Source organism: Callospermophilus lateralis, chromosome 11, assembly GCF_048772815.1.
Source record: "Callospermophilus lateralis isolate mCalLat2 chromosome 11, mCalLat2.hap1, whole genome shotgun sequence".
Classification (NCBI taxonomy): domain Eukaryota; kingdom Metazoa; phylum Chordata; class Mammalia; order Rodentia; family Sciuridae; genus Callospermophilus; species Callospermophilus lateralis.
Genome location: NC_135315.1, coordinates 6743519 through 6766508, shown reverse-complemented (window position 1 = coordinate 6766508; position 22990 = coordinate 6743519). Strand labels below are relative to the sequence as shown.

The 22990-nt window shown below is 58.3% G+C and overlaps 2 protein-coding genes across 2 annotated transcripts; one reads left to right on the top strand and one right to left on the bottom strand.

The window, feature by feature from the left end:
- Positions 1–78: 78 nt before the first annotated feature.
- Btbd17 (BTB domain containing 17) lies at positions 79–4108 on the bottom strand. The gene is made up of 3 exons (XM_076870993.2): positions 4024–4108; positions 2488–2764; positions 79–1153 (listed from the first exon to the last, which is right to left on the bottom strand). Exons 1-3 carry the CDS (start codon positions 4106–4108, stop codon positions 79–81), a joined length of 1437 nt encoding a protein of 478 aa, XP_076727108.1.
- Positions 4109–8146: 4038 nt separating this feature from the next.
- On the top strand, positions 8147–10721 carry Gpr142 (G protein-coupled receptor 142). Its single transcript, XM_076870994.2, has 3 exons — positions 8147–8171; positions 8921–9079; positions 9850–10721. The coding sequence occupies exons 1-3, from the start codon at positions 8147–8149 to the stop codon at positions 10719–10721; spliced, it is 1056 nt and encodes a 351-aa protein (XP_076727109.2).
- The last annotated feature ends 12269 nt before the right edge of the window (positions 10722–22990 follow it).

Below are 22990 nucleotides of genomic sequence, written 5' to 3'. Positions count from 1 at the left end.
CAGTCATCTCTACACTGGCCTTGTCCCTCCCAGACCCTGGTGCCCTCTAGGCAAGACTTTTATTTCCCAATCCGGAGGCTACTTGGGGGTCCGGATGAGGGTGTGGTACACAGGCTTGACGATGAGGTGCAGATGCAGGGCGTTCTCCACCAGGTACTCAGAGTTGCGCCGCTGCAGATCGGCGTGCGCCAGGAAGTCTCCCGCCTCCTCGCTGCTCTGGTGGAAGCTGTAGGCGTGGCGCACCAGCAGGCGGCCCTGCTGGCGCGCCCCCACTAGCACCGTCTTTTGGAAGCTCACTCCCGCAGCGTCGCCGCCGCTGCTGGCCGGCGTGACCACAAGCCTTGGCCGTCCGTCCTCTGGGCGCGCCGCGGGCAGCGCGGTACCCGCGGCGTCCGCGTAGACCGGCCGCAAGCTGACGGGCAGCCAGCGCGGCGAGAAGAGCACGTTCCATGTGATCCGGCGGCCGGCGTCGTGGCCGCTCGGGCCCAGCTGTGTCTGGAAGCTGGTGCTGCGGTCGTCGCGGGCCGGGTTATTGATGACCCACGGGGCGCCCCAGGCGGGCGCGAGGTAGTTGCGGGGCAGGAAGGCGCTACCGTTGACGTCGAAGAACTTGGCGTAGTGCAGCGGCGAGGCGGCGTGGAACTGGTAGGCCTGCAGCAGGAGGTCCGCCACCGCCAGGCCGTGCCGCGCCAGGACCGCTGAGCGCGCCTGCAGCTGGAACAGCTGCGCCGGCGGGATCATGGGGTATCGGATGGCGCGCAGCGCCCGCTCTGCCACCGCGGGGGGCGGCCGCGCGCGGCCCAGCCACACCTCCAGCGCGTGGAACAGCTCCAGTTCGTCCTGCAGCACCAGGTCCGAGCGCTGCAGCAGCTGCGCCAGCAGCTCGGGGCTCACGGAGCTCCACTCAGCGCTGCCTGCCACGGCAGACAGGTTCCAGGCCAGGAACTGCAGGCAGCTCTCACGCAGGGCCTCGTCCCCCGTGCTCACTGCGTAGTGGTACCAGCCTACCGCAGGGCCTGCGCCTCCTGCCAGGTGTGCGCGCATGTAGTCGGCCACGCCTCGCTGTAGGGAGGCCACCCGGTACTTGGTGGCCAGCTTATGCAGTGGAATGGCCTGAGCAAGCAGTATCGTCAGCTCTCCGCAATACAGGTACCTGCCGGAGAGGTCCAGAGGTGGGGCGGAGTCAGGAAGAGGTCACTCCAACCCCAGCTCTGATGGAGAGCTTTGTGGTCAGAGGCACAATCGGAGGGGAATGGGCCCTAACACTTCCCCCTTAAGGACCTTTCCACACTGTTCCCACTTGACAGCCTCTTCTCTCCGGTTTCTGGTGGTGAGGTGGAAATCACGTGTGTTCGTTGAGTGTACTAGGGGCCTAACTGTGGCTAGAACAAATGCAGAGAGGCTCCTGCCGCTGTGGAGTTTGTAGTCTGGGTTCAGAGCCATGTCCTACCACCTCCTTGCCATGAGACTGGGCAAATCGTTTAACGTCCATGAACTTTGGAATCATCTAGGAAAGGGGGAACAGTGTGCACCCCTTAGGGTTATGGAGCCAATGGGGGGACTGAAGAATCTTGCTACTAAGTCAGCAGTCAACACAGCTTCCTTCCTGGCCCCACTACCTTTTCTTCTCAGTCTGCCACTGTCCACCTGCTCATCCTTCCTGCCACTGTGCCCCTGCTCACTGGGACACACTTGGCTCTATAGGAGCCCTTCCATTTTATCCCCCTTCCTGGAACTTGGAAGTGATGTCCAGAATCCTGCAGCTGTCTTGTCTAAGCCATTAGAACTGGAATACTTCCTTAGACCATAGTGTAAATGGCTTCCCCTGTGCAGCACACTGGCAGGAAGCAGGAGCTGGTTAACCTTTCTGCTCCCTAGCACCATGGTTCCAAACCTGAGTAGACCCCACACGACACAGATTGCTTGTCCCAACCAGTAGACCTGAAATTGACTGTCCAGGCTTAGGAATCTGTGGGGGGGGTTGTGTTTTGTTTTGATTTTGGTACCGGGGATTGAACTCAGGGGCACTCAACCACTGAGCCACATCCCAGCCCTTTATTGTATTAGAGACAGGTCTCACTGAGTTGTTTAGCGCCTCCCTTCCTGTTGCTGAGGCTGGCTTTGAACTCCTGATTCTCCTGCCGCAGCCTCCTAAGCTGCTGGGATTTTAGGTGTGTACCACTGCGCCTGGCTAGGAATCTGTGGTTTCTAAAAGCTCTCCTGGCCAGGTTAGGAAAGAGCTCTGCAGGGTTACCAGGGGCAGGCAGTGATAGCAAACCAAGCAGAGCCACAGGGGAAGTGGGGAAGGCCAGGCACCACGGTGCTGTGTGGGAGAGGGAGGAGGAGAAGGGGCCAAAGGTGGTGCCTTGCTGTCCTGATGACATCAGGCAATGGGCGTGATGACCTCTAAGGGCCTGGGCCCCCGTGGCTCTGTGGGTGGAGGAGCCAGGGCTGGGAAGAGACGAAGGCCCATCCCTCCTGCCCCACCTGATGAACTTGTCGAAGACGGCGGCGCAGTCCCGGGGCTCCCGCAGCACGGCCTCGCTCTGGTTGCTCAGCAGCTCCCTGAACAGCTCACTGTGCAGCCCCAGCAGCAGGCGGTGGGCGTGGAAGACGCGGACCTCGTCGGTGCCCGCGGCCTGCACGCGCAGAACCACGTCGCTGGCGTTGCCCTGGTGCAGCAGCTCCTGCAGGCGGTGGAGCAGCATCTGGGAGTGGTTGATGGAGGTGCCCGCTGCCTCCCCGCCCACATCGGATCTCTGGGCTGCAGCAGAAGGGACAGGGCACGGCCTGAGAAGGCACCCGCACCCAGGGCCTCGAGCCAGGGGTGCAGAGGGCCAGCTGGAGACACACATGCATGGGTGTTGGGGAGGGCAGGAGGGCCTCGGGGGGCTGTGTGGACACACCCAAGGTGCCCACGAGAAGAGTGGGTACCCGTGGCAGTCTAGGTGGGCAGGTCTTACAGACGCAGACCTGAGAGGATGCTCTTTTAAGGGGGGCGGGTTCTAGGCCGGGAGCAGTAGGGACCCTCTGGGATCTCCGTGTGCTGGTGTCCATGATGCCAGGCCCCCCAGGAGAGGGTTGAAGAAACTTGGCTCCTACGCTTCCTGTCTCTGAGCAGTTGTCCACCCTGCCCCTCCGAGGAGTCCTCAGAGGGGCACATATACTGGCAAATATTGAGCACGTATTATGTGCCAGGCGCTCTCCCAAGAGCTTGGACTACGGCAGTGGATAAAAGAAGCCGACTCCCGTGGTGCCCGGAGTGCAGGAGGACGGTGAGTGGGAGGAGGGGTCAAGCAAGAGCCCCTGCAGCCGCCCTGGAGTTCTGATCTGCGAGGCAGAGGGAGGACAGGAGAAAGTCCCAGGAGCCGGCTGGATTTGGGCAGGGCCCTGTGGGTCACTGGTGTCGAGGCTGGCACCCCCTCCAGGCTGGCCCCTGGGCTCCTCCTGTCTTGCTCCATGGACGCTGGGATGGAGACCTGCACTCAGTTACAGAGAGCCCATTGACAGGGACGCTGCTGGCAGCCTCCCCCAGCTGAGAGCAGCACCAGGAGGCTGGCAGAGGAGCCAGGAGGGTGACTGCAGCAGCAGATGGCCCAGGCACACGCACACACAGGCTGTGGCGCGCGGGCACTGGTGGGGAGAAGGCTCACCCAGACTGGAGCATCTCTGTGTGAAAGCCAGGGAGAGAAGCTGGGCGTGCATTTCCCAGCCCCGCCTCCCCAGCTGTCACTCTGAGGGGCCTGAATGCTAATGGCGTCCCCATTCAGCCTCTGCCCAGGCCCAGCTGCCTGGGACAATGAACAAGGGAGGGTTTTTTTGTCCTTAAGACCCCTGCCTGCTGCCCAGCCCCTTCTCTCTAAGGCTGGCTGCCCTTCTCCCTTCTGGGAGATGTCTACGGTCCTGTCCAGTCCATCCTGAACGGCCAGACACCGCCCACTCCCGGGCAGCTGCTAGCAGTTAGGGCCAGAAGGGCCTGCCCCTGCACCCTGGCCCACACCCACCCACCCACTGCCCCCTCACCTGCATGAGTGGCCAGGCCCACCAAGGTCAGCATGGTCCAGAAGCTGCCCCAGGACCCAGACTTGCAGTGGCCTATCCTAAACATCTTTGTGCTCCGCCCCTGGTTCCACTGGAGGGACACTGAAGTCCAAGCCACTCTGATCAATTGCATCCCTCCTCCTTATATAGGATCCAGCACGGGGGCACAACACCCCCCTTTCTGCCGGGACTCCCTCCCCCCACCCAGCTTCTGCCATGGATTGGTGGAAACTGGCCCCTGCTGTTGCCCAGGCAACCACTTAAGCCAGAGAGTGGCAGCCACAGGGACTATTGTGCTGCCCTGGGCCCCCAAGGGGAACAGATCCGGACCCCCCTCCCCCACTTCTCCTCATGACCCCGCCAGGCTGGCCCTTCTTCTCCCAGAAAGTTTTAGGCCTCCTGAAGGGCCATCGAGGAGCTCCGGACCACAGGCAGCCACCAGCCCCAGGGTCCCCAGCCCCTGTCCCAACCCCCAGGCCCAGCCTCCACCCTGGCACAGGGCACGCTTGGCAGCACATGCTGAGGCACCATGACCAGCGGGGAGCGAAGGGAAGGCTGGAGGAGACCAGGGAAGGGTGGCTCAGGCTCCCATCCCCTGCCCACCTGGGGTGGGCTGGCTCTCCAGAGAGGAGGACAAGACTCTCCAGTAGGGGTCCCTGGGGTAACTGGGATCATTCTCTTGTTCTTTGTGGGAAAAAGTTGCTGGCTTGCTCTGGAGTGGGCAACGGGCCTATAGGAGAGGTCCTCCCTAGGGACGGTGGCCACCCCCCCACACCAGGGTCCCAGTGAGCCCTGGTGACAGGGCTGGCATAGAGCCACACACCCTCCTCCGTGCTATAGCGCATGAGGAGCACCCCTGCCCGGCACAGGGCTGGGCCCCTCCCAGGGCGGGCGCCCGCCCACCCCTCTTCTTTCTTTCTTCAGTTCTCCTCCCCACGCAGTCTGCTCTCAGGATTCCTTCTTGAAGCCTTCTTCCACCAGTTTCTAGTTTCCAGCTGCAACCTCTCCCTTCCCCACATTCCAAGGAGATACGCCCCAGGCCACCGCAGGGAAACTGAGGCGGAGAGCAAGGAAGTGCAGGAGATGCTCTTCTAGAAAGAGGCCATGGAGAGGGGCCGTCAGAGCCAGTGAGCGAATGCGGGCGGCGCTAGCCAGGCCTCACCTTTGCATGGAGGGAGCAGGACCTGCCCCGGCTCCTCCAGAGAGGACTTCACTGAGGTTGATGAACAGAAGTGGGGGGCTCCCAGGAAATCCCACCGAGTTCCTCCGAGGCCGGGTCCTGGATTAAGGACGGGCCGGAGCGTCCCTGCCCATGCTCTCTGGATCCCAGGGCTCTGCTTGATGCATTGATTTCTGCCCCCGCCTGTGCACAGAGCCCCGACAGCCCACTCCCTCCCTCTCTGGAGCCACAGAGAAAGCAAGAATTGGGTCTGGCACCAGCTTCATCCGGGTTGGCAGAGTCAGAGCTGTCCTGCTCAGCGGAAACCCCTCCCAGCTGCCCCCACTCTCACGCCTGATCCCCCTCCTCCAGATCCACCATCCCTTGCCCACTGGCTGCCCGCCTGCCCTTCCTGTGGGCTGCACCATGTCCTGGCTCAACCCAGCAAGTCAGAGTCTCTGTACAACAGGGCAGTTCAGGCCCCAGAGGTACCCCAGCTTCTGCACGAAACGCTTGAGATGGGAGCACAGCTGATCAGAGACCCCAATGCCCAGTAAACCGTCACTCAGGAGACATCTCTGAACACCAGCTGTCACTCTTGAGGAGTAGCTTACCTGCTCTGGAGTTTCTGGTGCTCACCTAGAGAGAAATTCCCAGGAGCAGGCCTGGACTTAATACCCCAGATGATCACTCTGCACACCCCAAGCTAAAACCTACCTAGCTATTGGAGTTAGATGGATGGCATTTTAAGTGTGACTCAGGAGGCTGAGGCAGGAGGATTGCAAGTTCCAAAGCCAGCCTCAGCTCTTTAGGGAGACTCTCTGCAACTTAGTGAGACCCTGTCTAAAAATAAAAAGGGCTGGGGATGTAGCTTGGTGGTAAAGCACCCCTGGGTTCAACCCCCAGTACCAAAAAGCAGAAAAAATAAAGTTCCCTGAGACTAGTGTGTCTTCTTGTCTTGTCTAACCTAAGTGACTCATCTGAACTCAGCAGGAGCTAGTAGAGCCAGGATTCAAGTGTCACCGAGTTCTGCTTGGCTTGGCACAAACCCATAACTTCTTTTCTGGGTGGTATTTCAGTCCTGATGAAAGAGTCCCCGATGGACAAGGTGTCTCCAGTGCCATAGAAACAACTGGAGGAGGCGTTCTGGATCTGCACAGGGGGTGATGGGGCCCTGATCTGCAGGAACGTGAAGCCCTGCCCTGACCCACAGCCTCCCTTACATCTGCAATGTCCCTGTCCTGGGTTAGGGTTCCAGGAGCGAGTTGGATGCTTCACTTGGAAAGAGGGTCTCCAGGCCCCATGTATCCAGGGGCGCCCTCCAAAGATCTACCGGGAGCAATCTTTCCCTGAAATAACTCCCAAGCTGTTGGAAGCTGTTCCCCCAAGAGGGTGTCCTCCGGCTCTGAGTACTGTCCTCTGATCCGTGCTGGCCTCCTCCATGAAGCTTGAGTCTACGTGGTCTCCCAATTCCCAAGACGGTTGTGTGAGCAGTAAAAAGCAAATAGCCCTGGAGAAGGCAGAGGGAAGAACAAACCCGAGTTCAAATCCCGCTGCTGTGTGCCAGCTCTGTGACCCTGGCCTGTTGCTTAACTTCTCTGAGCCTCAGTCTCCTCTTGGGTAAATCCGGTAACCTCCTTGCCCTCCAACTGGGTTGGTCTTTCCAACTCCTCGAAGCAGGGTCAGTGCCTCTTAACTCACTCGTGGTCTCATGGGCAGGGAGGTGGTGGACGGGAGGAGCTGTCTGTCCTTCTTGTCCTTTCTGGGGCTGGGGTTCCAACACTCCCCCCTGGACCTGGCCTCAGCCAGCCAGCATGCCTGGCCCAAGCCAGCTGGGTCTCCGACACTTGGAGGATCAGGGTGTGGCCACCAGGAGGCAGCAAGGCCTTGGCTGTGAGCACCAGGGTGGGCGTCGGGGTCAGGGTAGGTTCGCTCCAGCCCAGAGACGCGGGATCTGACTTAGGAGCCAGGGGGATGCCCGGACATTCCCTGCTACATTTCCTGGTACATCCCAGAGGATGGATGTGAGAAGGGATGCAGGCTGGGTCTCAGCTCTGCTCCCCTGGAGCCCCCTGGATGCCGTGTCCTGGTGTCCACAGTGGGCTGCCCTGATCACCCTTTCCCAGGTGAGGGAGCTTGTAGATGTAGAGTCACCAGCGCTGGCTGCTGTTTCCTGATATTCTACCGGGGGGGGGGGGGGGGGGTGTGGGGGGGGGGGAGACAGTAGCCTGCAGGGCCACCGTCCCTGGTTTCCCAGCACCACTGGCAGCCTGGCCAGGCTTCTCCCAGGGCGGCCACCCCTGCACACGGCTTCCTGTCCTCCCTCCCTCCCTCCTGGCCCCTGGGGCATCCTGCACCCCAGCCCAGCCTCTGCTCACGCTGTCGTCTGACCCCCATGAACTTGGTCCCTGAGCTCTGCCACCCCCACCCGGCACTGCTCCCCCAGCTCCTCAGCAGGAGTGCTCCCTCGCTGCCCACAAGGGCCTTTCCGTGGCCTGGGTCCTTCATCTCCCCCGCAGTCCTCACCTCCTTGGTGGGGCCGCCCACGTAAGCAGGCGGGTCTGCCCTGGAGCACGAGGCAGCCAGTCCAGGACCAGATAGATCCTGCTTCCTGCAGATTCCTTTCCTTTCCTAGACGATTTGTACCCCCATTCGGGTGCCAGGCTTGCCCTCTTTACCCCCCACCCAGCGGGCTCCCTCCCCTGCCTGTGCAGTGGGATCCACTAAGCTGCCCTGGGCTTTGCCCCACCCCTGCCTCCTCCTCCCTCCTCCCGCCACCCCCACTCCGCAGGCTGACAGGCTCCAGCCGCTGGAAGAGCTGGAGGAACCCTGGGGCCAACACTGCTGGAGAGCTGGGCTGAAGGGGACAGCTGGGGATGCGGGCAGGGAGCTGTGGACACTCCCCAGGAAAAGCCCCTGGTGACCTGGGGGCTGGGATCCTGGAGCATGGGACTTGAGGAACCAGAGACAGGTAAATGGTTGAGGGGTGGAAGGCGGAGGGCAGGTGAGGGTCCTTGAGGCTGGGGTGGGGCAGTGGAAGCTCATATGAGTGGGCAGTAAGAGCAGGGAATGAGGTTTAGCTGGGGGTCCCCCACCGTCTTCAACAGGAAATGAGAGACTGGACGTTAAAACCTAAAGAGACTTAAAATGTGGTTTGAGGGGACTAGGGGCCAGAGCAAGTGGAGGGCCCCCTTTCTACACTGACTTCAGGCCAACTTGGTCACCTTATCCCTGGGGACTCAGTTTCCCCATCTGTTTACCAGAGCCGCTCCAGCTTCGGTGCTGCCGACCTGGGAAGAGTGACGCTCTTTGGCTTGGAAAAGAGGGGAGCCTAGTAACAGTCTCTCCTTGGAGAGGGGGCGGCTGTTGAGTGAGCTGTGCAGCTGCTGGGTGCCACCAGGGCCAGCCACTCAGCCTGCTGATGAAAGGTGCAGCTGCTCCACCTGCCCCAGACCCTGTGCTCAGGGACCCTGACACTCCGTCTGCCTCTCTGCTCTGGAGGATGAAGGTCCCCGACAGCACCACGCAGTCCCCGCTGCCAAGACTTGTTCCCATCAGCAGGGATCAGGGCCAGTGTGGAGGTGGGACAGGGCAGGGGTGGAATGTCCGTGGCAATAGAGATCCGGACAGAACACAAAGACCTGAGTTGGGCTGGGGCTGCTGGTGGCCCCAGTTGGAACAGGAACCAATGCTCTAACCCTGCCCTTCCACCCTCCCTAGCAGGCCAGCCGAGAGCAACCCTGCTGCCCACACCCAACGGTAGTGGGCCGGGCCAGGAGTGGGAAGGCCACTGGCCAGAGATCCCAGAGAAGTCACCGTGCGTGGTTGGTGTCATTCCTGTCATCTACTACAGTGTTCTGCTGAGCTTGGGGCTGCCTGGTGAGTGGGGACTGGGGCTGGGGTCTTAGACATGGCCAGAAATTGGGGTCCTCCTTCAGTGGGAACCAGTCCTCTGTGCTGGCCCCTGAGACCCAGGATCATAGACCATAGGTCTCCTCTTGCCTTTGTGGGGGGTGTTCTGGGTCACCCGGGAGCAAGGCATAGAAGGGAGGGAAAGTGAGGGGCAGGGACTCCGCATGCGCAAAGCTGACCCTCTCGGAGGGACTGCACCCTTTCCTAGAGGCAGTGTGTGCATGGGGTGGGGGCTGCACAGAGCACAGGGCAGGTGGTCTTGCCTGGGGGATTCCCCAAGCCTGGTAAGTTAACCACACCTTGTCTGGGGACGCCTCTGCCCCGGAGGACACAGAATCCCTGAAAAGGACGTGGTGGGGGGGAATTCCACAGGACCACAGGTGACCACCTGCCTGGGTGTTCACCCACGTGGTCCGTGGCCTGGGGTGTGGAAGGACAGGGAAGGGCTGACAAAGTGCGGGTTTTTTGTTTTGATTTTTCAGTGCTGGGGCTGGGACCCGGGACCGCGGGGGGCATGCTAGGTGGGAGCTCTTCCATGGAGCTACATCCCTGGCTGGCAAAGTGGGCTTGGGGAAGGATCTAGAAAGACACGAGAAGCCAGAACTAGCCGCAGCACTGGCAGGTGGGGGGGGTGGTGAAACCCTCGGGAAAGCAGACTCTGAGCTTCCGTCCCCTCTACCACCGCTGGCCCCTCTCTCCGTGACCTTGCGTTCCGCCACGACCTCAACTGCCATCAGCCAACCTCCTGACCTCAGTGGCCCTGGCCCGCCTCGCCGCCAAGACCAGGAAGCCCTCCTACTACTACCTCCTGGCGCTCACGGGCTCCGACATCACCACCCAGGTGGTCATCGTGTTCGTGGGCTTCCTCCTGCAGGGCGCGCTCCTGGCCCGCCAGGTACCCCAGGCCGTGGTGCGCGTGGCTAACGTCCTGGAGTTTGCCGCCAACCATGCCTCAGTCTGGGTCACCGTCCTGCTGACCGTTGACCGCTACAATGCCCTGTGCCACCCCCTGCGCCATCGGGCCACCTCGTCCCCAGGCAGGACCCGCAGGGCTATTGCCGCTGTCCTCAGCGCCGCCCTGCTGACGGGCATCCCCTTCTACTGGTGGCTGGATGTGTGGAGGGACACGGGCCCCCCTGGCACGCTGGACGAGGTCCTCAAGTGGGCCCACTGCCTCATCGTCTTCTTCATCCCTTGCAGCATTTTCCTGGTCAGCAACTCAGCCATCGTCCTCCAGCTGCGGAAGAGGGGACGGAGCGGGCTGCAGCCCTGTGTGGGCAAGAGCACAGCCATCCTCCTGGGGGTCACCTTGCTCTTTGCCCTTCTGTGGGCACCCCGAATCTTCGTCATGCTCTACCACCTGTATGTGGCCCCTGTCCACCGGGACTGGAGGGTCCACCTGGCCCTGGATGTGGCCAACATGGTGGCCATGCTCAACACAGCAGTCAACTTTGGCCTCTACTGCTTTGTCAGCAAGACTTTCCGGGCCACTGTCCAGCAGGTCATCCATGATGCCCACCTGCCCTGCACCCTGGGGTCACAGCCAGAGGGCATGGTGGGGGAGCCTGTGCTGAGTCCCCCAGAACTCCCCAAAGGGGCGGGGTTGTAGAGGAAGGTGTGAGTCGTCTCCTGGCCTGTCCCCTTCCTGGGGCCGGCCTCCCAAGTTTCCTGAACTGAGATTCTCACGCTCCCATTGCCAACACGGGGGTTTGAGAAGGAAGACTATCTGCAGGATTCAAGGCCTTTCCCAAACGTGTCTGACTGAGCAATGGAGGGGGAGCTACTAGGGAAAGAGAAGTCCCCAGGGCATGCTGGAAGGGGCTGGTCTTAAAGCGTACTGGATGCCCCCAGACCATCTCAGCCATCCCTGCGGCACAACCCTCTAGGAATCAAACACCCTGCTTTGATTCTGCATTACTCCATGCTGGGAGCCAGATCAGACTCGGGGCCCAGAGTGGACTCTGGGGCTGAGGTTTTTGTTATTGCCATTGAGAGAGGAGTAGCCTCTCCGCCCTGGGCTCCAGGAGCTCAGGAAGGAGGCACTTAGCTGGAGGTGCCCCGCGCCCCAGAGCCCACCCCTCTATGGGAAGGTCCTACCTCCAGCAAAGGCAGGAAGGAGGTGGCTGACCTCATGGGCTGGGAGGGCCTCTGCCTGGCCCTGGCCCGGCCTCTGAGCTGCGAGCTTGGGAAGGCAGCTGGGAGAGCGGGAGAGCGTGGCAGATGGAACTCCCACCTGCCCCAAGCCTTGGGTAAACACATTAGCCGCTCAGCTGCGCCCCTTTCTGCTTCCTGGTCAGCCTGAGCTGACCTTTCCCCTGAACGGGAGGTTCAGGCCCAGCCTCAAGCCCGCCCAGCCCTCAGCGGGTGACCCGGGCGAGAGAGCTGATGTGCCCCGGGCCCACGACTGGTGCAGAATGAATGTTCAGCTCCCCACCTCCCTGTCTGCTTCTCCCCAGACCAGGGACATCCAGAAAGGGAGTTAGGGCCACACCCGGAAAGAAGGTGGGCAGGTGCCCAGTCCCTTAGCCACCGTACTCAACTCCAAAAAGCTCTGAAAACCAAGATGTCATTCCCAAGAGTGCCACAAACACATAGTGACCTGACCTCAACTGGTGAGACCATCTCTGGTCTTGGTATAGTCCTGGCACGTGAAGACGGGTGGGAGTAGGCAGGGTAGGCTGCTAGGGGCTGTGTGGACAGGCAAGACCGCTGGAGTGGGGGTGCCTCAGCCAAGTGCCCGTGTTCCTGTCTCCCCATTGACTTAGTCTATCATTAGCCCTCTGTTAGCATTTAGGGATGGTCATCTGTCACGTATCTCTCAATTTTTCCCAAGACCATATATGATTTTTGCTGATGTTGCTTGAAGAATTATTTTCTGGACTCCATGAATGTTCATTTTGTGTGTGTGTGTGTGTGTGTGTGTGTGTGTGTGTGTCAGTGTGCGTGGTGCTGGGTGTCACATTCTACCACTGAGCTACACCCCCAGCCCTTTTTATTTTGAGGCAGGATCTTGGTAAGTTGCCAAGGCTGGTCTTGAACTGTGATCCTGCGGCCTTGGCCTCCCAATAGCTGGGATTACAGGTGTGCACCGCGGCGCCCAGCTGCGGGTCAGCTTTCTCGGGCTGCTGTAACGAAGTCCTACAGACTGGGTGGCTTAAACAATACAAATGCATTTTCTCACAGGTCTGGGGAACAGGAGTCTAAGATGAAGGTATGAAGGGCCAGGTTCCTCCGTTCTCCTTGGCTTGCCTGCAGTGGGCCGCCTTGTCACTGTGTCCTCATTGGGTTTTTCCTCTGTGCACCCAGACCCCTGGCATCTCTCAGTGTGTCCTAATCTCTTCTTATAAGGACACCAGTCAGCTGGGTTAGGTGGTGCACACCTGTAACCCCAGCAACTTGGGAAGCTGAGGCAGGAGGATTGCAAGTTTAAGGCCAGCCTCAGCAACTTACTAAGGCCCTAAGCAACTTAGGGAGACTCTGTCTCAAAATAAAAAGGGCCGGGGATGTGGCTATGCGGGGATGTGGTAAAGCACCCCTGGGTTCAATCCCCAGTACATGCTGGATTAGCTCCAACCTAATAGCTTCGCTTTAACTTAACTACCTCTTAGGGGTCCTATCACCTAATGCTGTCACATTTTGAGATACGGTCACCGAGAGTTAGTTAAACATGATTTCTCCTTTCTTCTCGAATGCTTCAAAGCCCTTGAAGGTTTGGGAGACCCACTGAAGCATGTGAGAGTGGTTCTTTTCTTAGTCACTTGCCAGAGGCCAATATAGATCTTAAATTCCACTCTAGGAGTATTTTTTTTTCCTTCCTTTCTTCCTCCCCACCTCTCTGTCTTTCTAACAGACAGGGTCTTACTATGTCGCTGGAGCTGGCCTCGAACTCCTGGGCTCCAGCGATCCTCCTGCCTTGGACTTCCAAGTAACTGGACTTAGTCGCGGCTGGGTTGCCAGCCCCCGTTTCCCGCTACCATTCTTACTTACTCTCAGGCTCGCCAGAGCTTCTGGGTTCTCTTTGTTGCTCCCACCTCCAGCAGTGTTCCTCGTTCTCGGATGGATTCCGTGATGACAGAGTCCCCTGGGTCACTGTCACAGCCTTCCTCCTAGCAGACTTCTTTTGTTCCTTGGGATGAATGACAAGATACCCAGCCTGCTTACACATGATGTTCTCACTCCCCCTGCCCCAGGTATAGCCTCTCCCCCTCTCAATCCCAACTCAGTTTTTCCCCTGAGGGGCCCCTACTACTCTTCCCTCTTCCAAAGTTTTTATTTTTTGGCCTCTATTAGTCTGTTTTCTGCTGTTATAACAAAATACTGGAGACTGGGAAATTTATGAAGAACAGAGGTTTATTTGGCTTACAGTGCTGGAGAGCATCTGCTCGGCACCTGGTGAGGGCCACCAGGTGCTGCACCATAACAATGTGGAGGGCACCTGTGACAGAACTGGACAAGTGTACCAGCTCAGGTCTCTCTTCCTCTTGCCTGCACCCAGGCAATGGCCTACCCATGGCAGGGGCGAGACGGGAACAGGGAGACAGGCTTCTGGAGAGACCTTGCCAAGTCTCTTCAGCACCCCTGGCCCAGTTTCTATGTGGGACACTGAGCCCCTTGGTCAGCCAGGCTGTGGATGTCCCCTGGGACAGTTTTTGGACTGGGAGTCTAGGAAATCTTGCCACCACCCCAGCCTGCCTGCCCTCCTCAATGAGAGAGGCTCAAGCCCTGGCTGGGTCCTGAGCCCAACTCCAGCGGCTCGGACAGCAGGGGGCGCTGCAGGACCGGCTGGCTGGACAATTGGTAGGAGCAGGAGGACCTTAAAACCAGCTGCTCCTGCCAGCGGCCCCATGCACAGCGGGAGGTCCCTGGGTGGGAGGGCTCAGCTGTTCCCCAGGCCATCTCCAACCTGAAGCCACGTCCCCCGTCCCCCATTGCTGGGTTTGGCCAGCCCAGAGGGCCGCAGGTCCTGCGATTTCCCTACACCACTCTGGTGGTTTCCTGTGCAAGTTATGAAGGGCCTGTTCATCACCGTCTCGGCCCCTCCATCTGCGGGGTCTTGCCAGACCCTCCTGCTGGCCTGCCCTCCCCACCGGGGAGCTCTGCCACCTGGGTTTAGTCAGCTTGCCCCCGCCCCCAGCCCAGTTCCACCAGGACCCCCCACCCCACCCCAGGCCAGTGGTTCCTGTACTGGGCAGCTGCTTGGGCCTCCTGCCTCCAAGGAGTCTGAGCCTTGGCGGTGGGCCCACCCGACAGGAGGGAGGGAAAGGGGCCAGGGAGGTGAGGAGGGAGGGAGACTGCCAAAGCCCACGGTGAGTCATGCGCAGAGGTGGGAAGGGGACCAGCGGGCTCTGTCCCCTGCCTGCCACTGTTGTCCCTGGAGATGCCCCAAGAGCTGCTGAGGTCCTTACTTGCCACAGAGCAGGGCAGGAGGATTTTGCCCTCCCGGTCTTCAGGCCCCGTCCCCAGCTAGTGGGGCCTGCTGAGCCGCTGGGCACCTGGGGCTGGCGAGCTCACCGCCTTGCTGGGAGGCAGGGAGGGGGACCCGGTGCTCGGCTGCAGGACGCCTGCCCCGTACCTGACCTGAGGCCTTCAGCTCCTGTTCAAGAAGCCTGGAGGGGACCCACCCTGGGGAGAAGTGGGCCCCCCCTTCCTGTGAGGGCGAGCTGGGGCCTCCTTCAGCTTTCTCTGGAGAAGGCGGTCCGATGGCCGCTGCGGGCTGTGGGCCCATCTGCCCTCTCTGAGTCCTTCTGGACCTTGGGGGTGGGGAATGAAGGAGGGGTGGGGAGGCCCAGTGTGTCTCCTTCCTCCCCAAACCCCGGCCAGGCGTGGAGGGCTGGGTCCCTCCACTCCCTCGGCTGGGCCTGGGCAGGGGCCTTCGTCTGACCTAGTGCCTTTCCCTCCTGCCCACGCTCTTCCCAGGGCTGCGGGGAGGAAGAGGCCGTGGGGTCTGCGGTGGTTCTTTCCCAGAGTCCTCGGGTATATTTAGCAGGCAGGGCGGGGCGGGCGGGCAGCCGAGGGAAGCCAGAGCCGGCTTCCCCACGCCCTCCTCTAGGGGGTGCATGCTCCAGAGCTGGGTGGGTGGGAAGGAGGCCCCCCCGAGACGCAGGGAAGGGGCTCTCTGTCCCTCTGGAGACGGCCCCCGCTCTCCCTCAGGTGTGTACGCCTCGCTTCACCCAAAGACTTCTCCCTGAGAAGCCGGCGATTCTCCCTTGGCCGTGTGTCTGATTTCCTAAATAAATCTGTCTCTGGGGGGAAAGAGGCAGAGGGAAGAGGGCAGCGGAACTGAGTTGACAGCAACTGGAGGCTGCTGCGGAGAGGACTTCCGGGCCCTGTAGGCAAGGGGTCACTCTTTATACATAGAAGGACCCTGTGACCCAGTCTCCCAGGGACGGGGGACCGTGGAAAAGAGGCTGGGAACGAGAGTTTCGCGGTGGCTGCCACCCCCTGAACTGTCGGGGACCCCGGGGCAGGAACACGGTGGCAAGGAGCACCTGGGCTGGAAGTCCTGGGTGGACCAGGTGCCCACCCTCCCGGAGCTGTGCCTCCACCTGGGGATGCACCCAGCTCTGGGGAGGTCAGTGGAGACAGGGCAGTAGGTCTCCTCCATCCTCCAGTGAGAGTCCTCCAAGGCCCTGCCTTGAGTGATGTAACCGCTGAGCAGAAACCTGTGAACTCCCTGCCTTCCCTCCCCCCAGGGGTCAGGGACACTGGGAAGTTCCCACAGGTGAAGCCAGATTTAAAGATAGGTAGTTAGTGCAGTTGGGTAAATGGCTCTAATATCCCGTCTGGTAAAGGAAATGGAGTCCGCGGGAGGGAATTGAAATGTTAACTCCTCGAGGCCCCAGGCCGTCCTAAAGGACTGTGAATGAAGCAGCTCCCAGCAAAACAGGGAGATGCTGGTCAAACCACCCTGGCCCTTCCTGCCCAGATCACTCCACCTGTTTCCCACCTTTCCGCCTTTCCACCTGCATCCCCCACACAGGCAAGACAGAGGGAAATCAGGACAGGACTGTGGGGGCACAAAAGACCTTAGATAGAAAAGGGAGAAGCAGAAGACCTCCCCTTTATCGGTCCCCCTTCTTCCTGGGGGGGGATGTCTTATCTGCTGTCCTTTAATAAAGCCTCCACTTTCCACTCCTCCCGGGCATCTCTGGTGTTACACTTCAGCACTGGGGGAGCAAGGACCATGGTAAACGCCGGTGGCAACCCAAGGATGATAATTTTTTTTTTTTTTTTTTTTTTTTTTTGGCTCTGGGTGGACAGAGAAGGCTGGGGAGATCCTAGGCGACAGGGGGCAGCCAGCATGGAGGGACACCAGGCACCTCTGCAGGGTGTGTACCCTGAGTTTGGAGGAGACCAAAGGACACAATGCTCATGCCCTCTGTGGTCCCTGGGGCACTTCTGGGGAGAAAGTGAGAGCCCTGGAGGGAGGAGAGTGCTCCCCACAGGTGCTAGGGTAGAAAGGCCGTCACTGCGTCCCAGCTGCCTTCCCCAAACTGCATGACAGAGGCTTCAGCTTGCCCTGCTCCTGTGATCACCCTGCGCCCTTAGGGGTTAGCCCTGGGTCCAGGGATCCCCAGATGTCCTTCCAGGCTGCAGACATGTACCCAGAGGTGATCTGGAAGGAAGAGACGATCCGGCGTGAGTGTAGGTGACCTGGCATCCCCACTGCCAGGACCCGCAGCCGCCCCACTGGTTCCTGCCAAGAAGCAGCGGTGGAGCAGCGGAGTGGTGACCGACCAGGGTGTGTTGGAGCCCTGGTGGCAAGCCTGGCCCGTGGCCACATGAAGCTGCAGGGCAGTCCTGGGAGGCCCAGCTGGCCAGTGCCAAGGTGAGCTGGGGCAAGCTGTCACCCCGCGCACAGCAGCCCGGCTTGCACAAAGTGTGGATGCCCACTGCGGAGGAGCGCTCCAGGCCAGACACCACTGAGCATGCTCAATCCATGACTCCAAACTCCAGCTTCCCAAAACAGGGAGAAAGTGGAAGTAAGGCAAACCTGAACAGGATTCAGGGTTAACCAATAGCGTTATTGCTTTTCCAAACCCTAGTTAGCATAAACTTGGACCATTAGCTTTGGTATTTCTTCCAAACCTAATTAGCATAAGTTTGGACCAATCACAGTGACCTACGTGCTATAGAAACCCCTAGACTAGCACACTTGCTAGAATTCTGTTTCTGTTTCTCTTCTTCAATAAATCGTTACCTCAATGATGGCTCACAGTGGCCTGTGGATTTCTTTCTCCGAGTTTGGGTGACAAGAACCCTGAAAGAAGAAGTTGGTGGCCAGCTGCCGGGGTCTGCTGCAACGCTGGAGGGTGTGGCCCACCACCAAGAGCTCTAGCACTTCTGGGTGCAGAGGCCTGCGGCTTGTGCAGAGCCCCCAACAGCAGAAGCAGCGAATCCAGTTTCATCTCAAAACTCAGTCTTCTCAGAGAGGCACCACCTGGATGGGCCTGGGTACCTGGCCTCACCCTCTCATTCTCCTATTGCCTGTCCCAAGTCCATTGTCAAGGGGAGCCACAACCTGTCCTCACATGGCTGTGTGGGAGGTGGCTGCCCCAAACCATTGTGAATGTCAAAAACCAGCCCAGTGGCCAGGACCAAGCCCAGAGCATAACCTCAGAGGCCTGGACTACTCCCCTCTCTGAAGTCCTCCTCATGTACTGACCTTGACCTTTCCACCTTACGTCTTTAAGGTTCTGGACACATGAGTGCTGGGGAGGGAACCCAGGGCCTTACACATGATGGGCAAGTGCTCTAACCACTTGGCCACATCTCCAGGTCTGGTTCTGGACTCTTGGCTACCCCCCATCTCTAACTCCTGAGCTCAGTGCAGAAGTAAACGAAGCCTGCCCAAATAAGAACACACAAAGGCTACTTATCCAGGCCTCGCTGCGGCCAGGAGTCAGCTGTCACGTGCATTTGGAAGGGACTCTCAGGTGGCAAGGGGTGGGAACCCTGTGAAGTGGAAAGAACAGATGACTTCAGGTGTGTCCCAGTCGGGGGCTATTGTCCTGGGGAGCAGGAGGTGCCGACTAGAAGCCAGCCCTCTCGTGTGCTGGCCAGGGGAGCACGTCTGGCTTCCTGGAAGTCGGGGTGCAGATGGAAACAGTAACAAGAATTAGACAATCTTCCCGTAACAAATCAAGTCCTGACGGTGTTGGGCCATTCGTTCCAGCGGTGGTTGGCTTCCTGGATCAGCTGTCCTTTACAGCTGGTGATCTGTGACTGCAGGTTCAGGCTGGCTTCCTGGGCCTGCCACCATAGGCAATGGCTTGGTTTTCTGGGCTGGCTGCAGTAGATTGTGGTCTGAGGGGGATTTTCGTTTGGCTTCCTGGATCAGCTGTCCTTTACAGCTGGTGATCTGTGACTGTAGGTTCAGGCTGGCTTCCTGGGCCTGCTACCATAGGCAATGGCTTGGTTTTCTGGGCTGGTTGCAGTAGATTGTGGTCTGAGGGGGATTTTCGTTTGGTTTGGGTTTGGGTGCTGGGGTTTGAACCCTGGGCCTTGAGCATCAGAGTTCTTTTTTCTTCTTTTGGTACTTGGTAGTTTAGTGGGGGCTCTACCACTAAACCCCACCCCCAGTCCTTTTCATATTTTATGCTGAGATGGTCTCACTAAGTTGCCCAGGCTGGCCTTGAACTTGAGATCCTCCTGCCTCAGCCTCCTGAGTTTCTAGGATTATAGGCACCACCAAGTGTGGCCGGGAGTTCTATTTTGATATCTGGTTGGGTCATCATAGTTCGTTTGTGTAGGTAATCTCACCCACGATGAGCCATCCAGGTTTCAGGCAGGCAGCAAGGTGAGCTAACCTAGCTAAGGTCACAGAACTAGTAAGTTTCAGAACTTGGACAGGAACCCACTGGTTCTACGCACATTTCCTTCCTTCCTTCCTTCCTTCCTTCCTTCCTTCCTTCCTTCCTTCCCTCCCTCCCCCCCTCCTTCCTTTCTTTTCCAATACTGGGAATTGAACCCAGAGCCTCTCACATGCCAGGGAAGTGCTCTGCCACTGTGCTACACTCCCCGTCCTTTTGGTTTTATTTTGAGGCAGGGTCTCACTAAGTCGCCCAGGCTGGCCTTGAACTTCTGATCCTCCAGGCACTGCTGCATGGATCGTGTGTGTGTGTGTGTGTGTGTGTGTGTGTGTGTGTGTGTGTGTGTTGGTGGTTGCTGGGGATCAAACCCAGGGACTTGGACATGCTAGGAAAGTGTTCTGCTGTGAAGCAGGCTCCCAGTAGCTGACATACGGGCCTCTGGAAGAGTAAGGGGCAGAGTAGTGGGAGGGGTCCTGTCTGTAACAGAGCACCTTTGAAATATTCCACCCACCCCCAGCTTCCTGGTAAAAGGGTTTTTGTTTTGTTTCGTTTTGTTGATTTTGCTCTCTGAACTTCCTCCTGCTGAGAAGGAAAACTGAAAAGCCACTCTCTGGCCCACGGGGAGCAGGAGTTGTGTCCTCTGGCTAGCACAGCCTAGCCAAATCTACACATGTGTACCCCTGGCTTCTGCTTCTGTACCTTGAAAGTGCTCCTATGGAACCAGCAAGGAGACAGACCAGCTGCTGCTCCCCAGTCCTGGCCAGCTGCATTAAATCCATTATTCCTTTTTACTTCATTTGCTTATTTCTTATGCAAGTGAGCAACCAAATGCAGGCCGACTCCCTGGGCTGGACTACAGATCACCAGACCAGTCGCATTGTTATCATCCAGGATGAGGATGGGGGCCGGGTCTTACTAGTAGGGAGGGGCAATTAGAGGTTGAAAAGGACATTTCCACCTAGGGGCTGACCTGGGGGTCCAGCCAGGGCGGGGGAGACCCTGGAGCACCGGGTGGCAGGGAGAATTCCAAGATGGCGCCTTGGCTTTCACCCCTTCCCTGCTATGACTTCCAGGATTCTGTTATATCTGTGGTTATGCGGTGAGAGGGATTTAGGGTATAGGGAGACCTGCACCATAGGGAACCAGGAGTATCTGAGTGTCAGGTGACTTGGGGGGCCAGGTGACCTGTCTGGGTACCCTGCTGTGTCCTGGTCTGGCCTTATGGCCCTAGGCCACTGCCCATCTCCAAGCCCCAGTTTCTATATCTGCAAAGCAGGGCACTGGCCAAAGTAATCTAACCCGACCCATTGTGATCCAGATTCCCTGGAGCCCAAGAGAGGCCAGGATTAAGGCTGTGTCCCCTGGGTCATGCTGGTCAGGTGAATAGAGGTGGAGCCTTGGTTCTGTGAGAAAAAAATAGCAGAAGAAATCACTTGTGAATGTGGCCACAGTGTGGGCGGGCTATAGTATTTTCTCTTTGTCACCTCTCCACCCCAGATCCCCAAAGTGCCAGCCCAGGGTGGAAGGACCACACCTAGGGAGAAAAAAGCTGCTGGGTAAGCAACAGGTGCGGCTGTTTATTTTTAAGGGCTTACTTCTGCTTCCCCAGGCCATCAGAAAGGGTGTGGTAACAACCTGATCACACCGCCTCCAGTCCCAGAGTGTGGGACCATCCAGCCAAGCTCCCATTATAAATGCAGCTACAAGAGATTGTGGTGGGCAGGGCCTGCAGGCAGCCTTGGGGCATCTCAGGGCTCCTGTCCCTCATCAGCCTCCTCTGAGTCCAGCAATGGCCTTAGGTCCTGAAAAACTGAAGAGGGAACGTGCCCTGTGTCCTGGCAGGAGGAGGAAGCCAAGATGGAGACACAGAGGCCGACGTCTGTCTAGAACCCAGAGGGCTGAGAGGGGAAAGGATGAGAAAGCGCAAACCAGCAAGAGTTAGCAGACAGTCTGCTTTGACAGTGGCTTGCTGCCAAGTTACAATCTGAGTGGATCTGGGTGCTCAGTGGGGGAGCCTTGCTCATGCACCCCAGCACCCCCTGGGGTTCCATCAGCAAGTCCCTTCCTCTCAGTGGCCAGTCACCTGCCCCCTTGTAGATCCAGCCCTGTCATAGTGTAAAGCCCCCAGGGGCTTCCCAGGATGAACCCTGACCTCTCAGCATGGCCTCACACTGTCTCTCTTCAAAGCCACCCTACCCCCAGCCACGCTGCTGTCAAGCCACAGCATTACACCTAACAGCGCTGGATGCTGTGTCCTGCCCGTGGTGCGTGTGCATGGGATGCACAGGTGATGACCGTCTCTCAGCATGTTGGCTCCCCAACAGCAGGGCCAGCTGTGTTTCTTTTGGGGTCCAAGGGCTCCGTCCAGTTTTGAGCCTCTCTAGGGAACTGAGGGGGGAATCCAGTATCCACGAGGCTTGAGAACGGAGTTTGCATGGGGAGGGGGCATTGCCCCTCTGTTCCTAGATCTCCTCTGTAAGTGGCAGGAACTAGGGCCCAGCCCCTTGGTCTCCCCACCATGGTTGGATGGAACCAAGTGGGCAGCCCTTTGGTCAGAAGACAAAAGTCACTTTAGCTACAAAGGATGGATGACACTCTGGCCACAGACTCAGTCTCACTGAAAAACCAGCCTCTACCTCAGAGCAAAGCCTGTCCAAGGAAGGGACATGACCTTTGTCCTTGGAAAGACCCACAGAGCACTCCTAGGCACATTCCCACCCTGCTAAGTGGTTTATCTACAAATAACAGGAGAGGTCTGCTGTGCCAGGTGTCCCTGACTCAGTCAGGCTAGGTGGGGATCATAGCAACCCCCTGGCAGCCACCAATCAGCATGAGACAGGGAAATACCTGGGATGCCAGATGACCCTCCCAGTAGTTTATGGTGGTTGATAACGTGTTGGGAAACCTTGTAGTTCAGCACATACACCCCTCTTGGCTTAAACCCAATCAGTTCAAGTGAATACCCCTTTTGTATTGACCAATCACCCCTACCCAACTTGTTCCCACCAGTGAATGTGCTAATCATGTTTTAGAGTTGTTATTTGATTTTCCCGTGGCGTGTGATGATTTGCTAAGAGATGCTATGATGTATGTGGGGGTCCCTGCCTTCTCCAAAGAATGCGTAGAACTGCTGCAAACCCTGGGCTATGGGCCTCTCAGCGTCACCGGTTGCTGTGTGCGCGCGGAGGAGCGAGCTAGCTTGCAATAAACACCTCTTTGTGTTTACACCGATCTTGGTCTCTGGTGGTCTTTTGGGGGTCTCGAATTCGAGCATAACATAGAACTCAAGCATAACAACACACCATCCATGGAAAGCAGAATTCTTAGGTGGCCACTGAAGGGAAAGCGAGGAACGAGAGACGGAGACCGGACAGAGATACACAGAGTTTATTTTTCAGAGCTGACAAATAAAGGCCCTCTCTCTATAGAGGCTTCAGTTCTGGGACTTTTATGGGAGAGGCTCAGGAATCAGAGCCAGGCGGGTCCTAATGCAGGTGGCTAAGGGTGGGGTTGTGATGAGGGAGTGGTGAGCTGTTCTCAGCAAGGCCCTTGGGCGGGAAAGCCAAACTTTTCCCATAGAATGGGGGCTGCCACTTAAGATGGCCGTCCAGATGCTGAGCAAGGACTTATAACTTTCCCCTAGGGTTCTGCCCAGGTCTGTTGCTGTCGGATCCTCCAGTCCTGAGCAAAAGCAAAACTCTTTCTAGCAAGTTGTTCAGGGAGGACTCCCTAATTTAAGACTCAGACTGCTCTTCCACATAGTCCCTTAAGACTCAGAATGAGTTGCTCTCTCTTGGTTCCCTGATCTAAATGCCTTGATTTCATCCCGTGACTGAGATGGTTGTCTACCAAAATCCCCACTCCTTCTGGCATAGTCATTAAGGAACAAAGACTACGTTTCCCAGCTGCCCTTGCACCTAGGTATGGTCATGTGACAAGCCCCCACCAATAGAATATGAGCAGAAGAGAGTTCAACTCTTCTGAGTCAAGGCCCTAAGAAGCAAGTTGGCTTCTTCCACACTTGCCTTCCTCTTCTACCAGCTGGATGCAGGTTTCAGTGAGACTC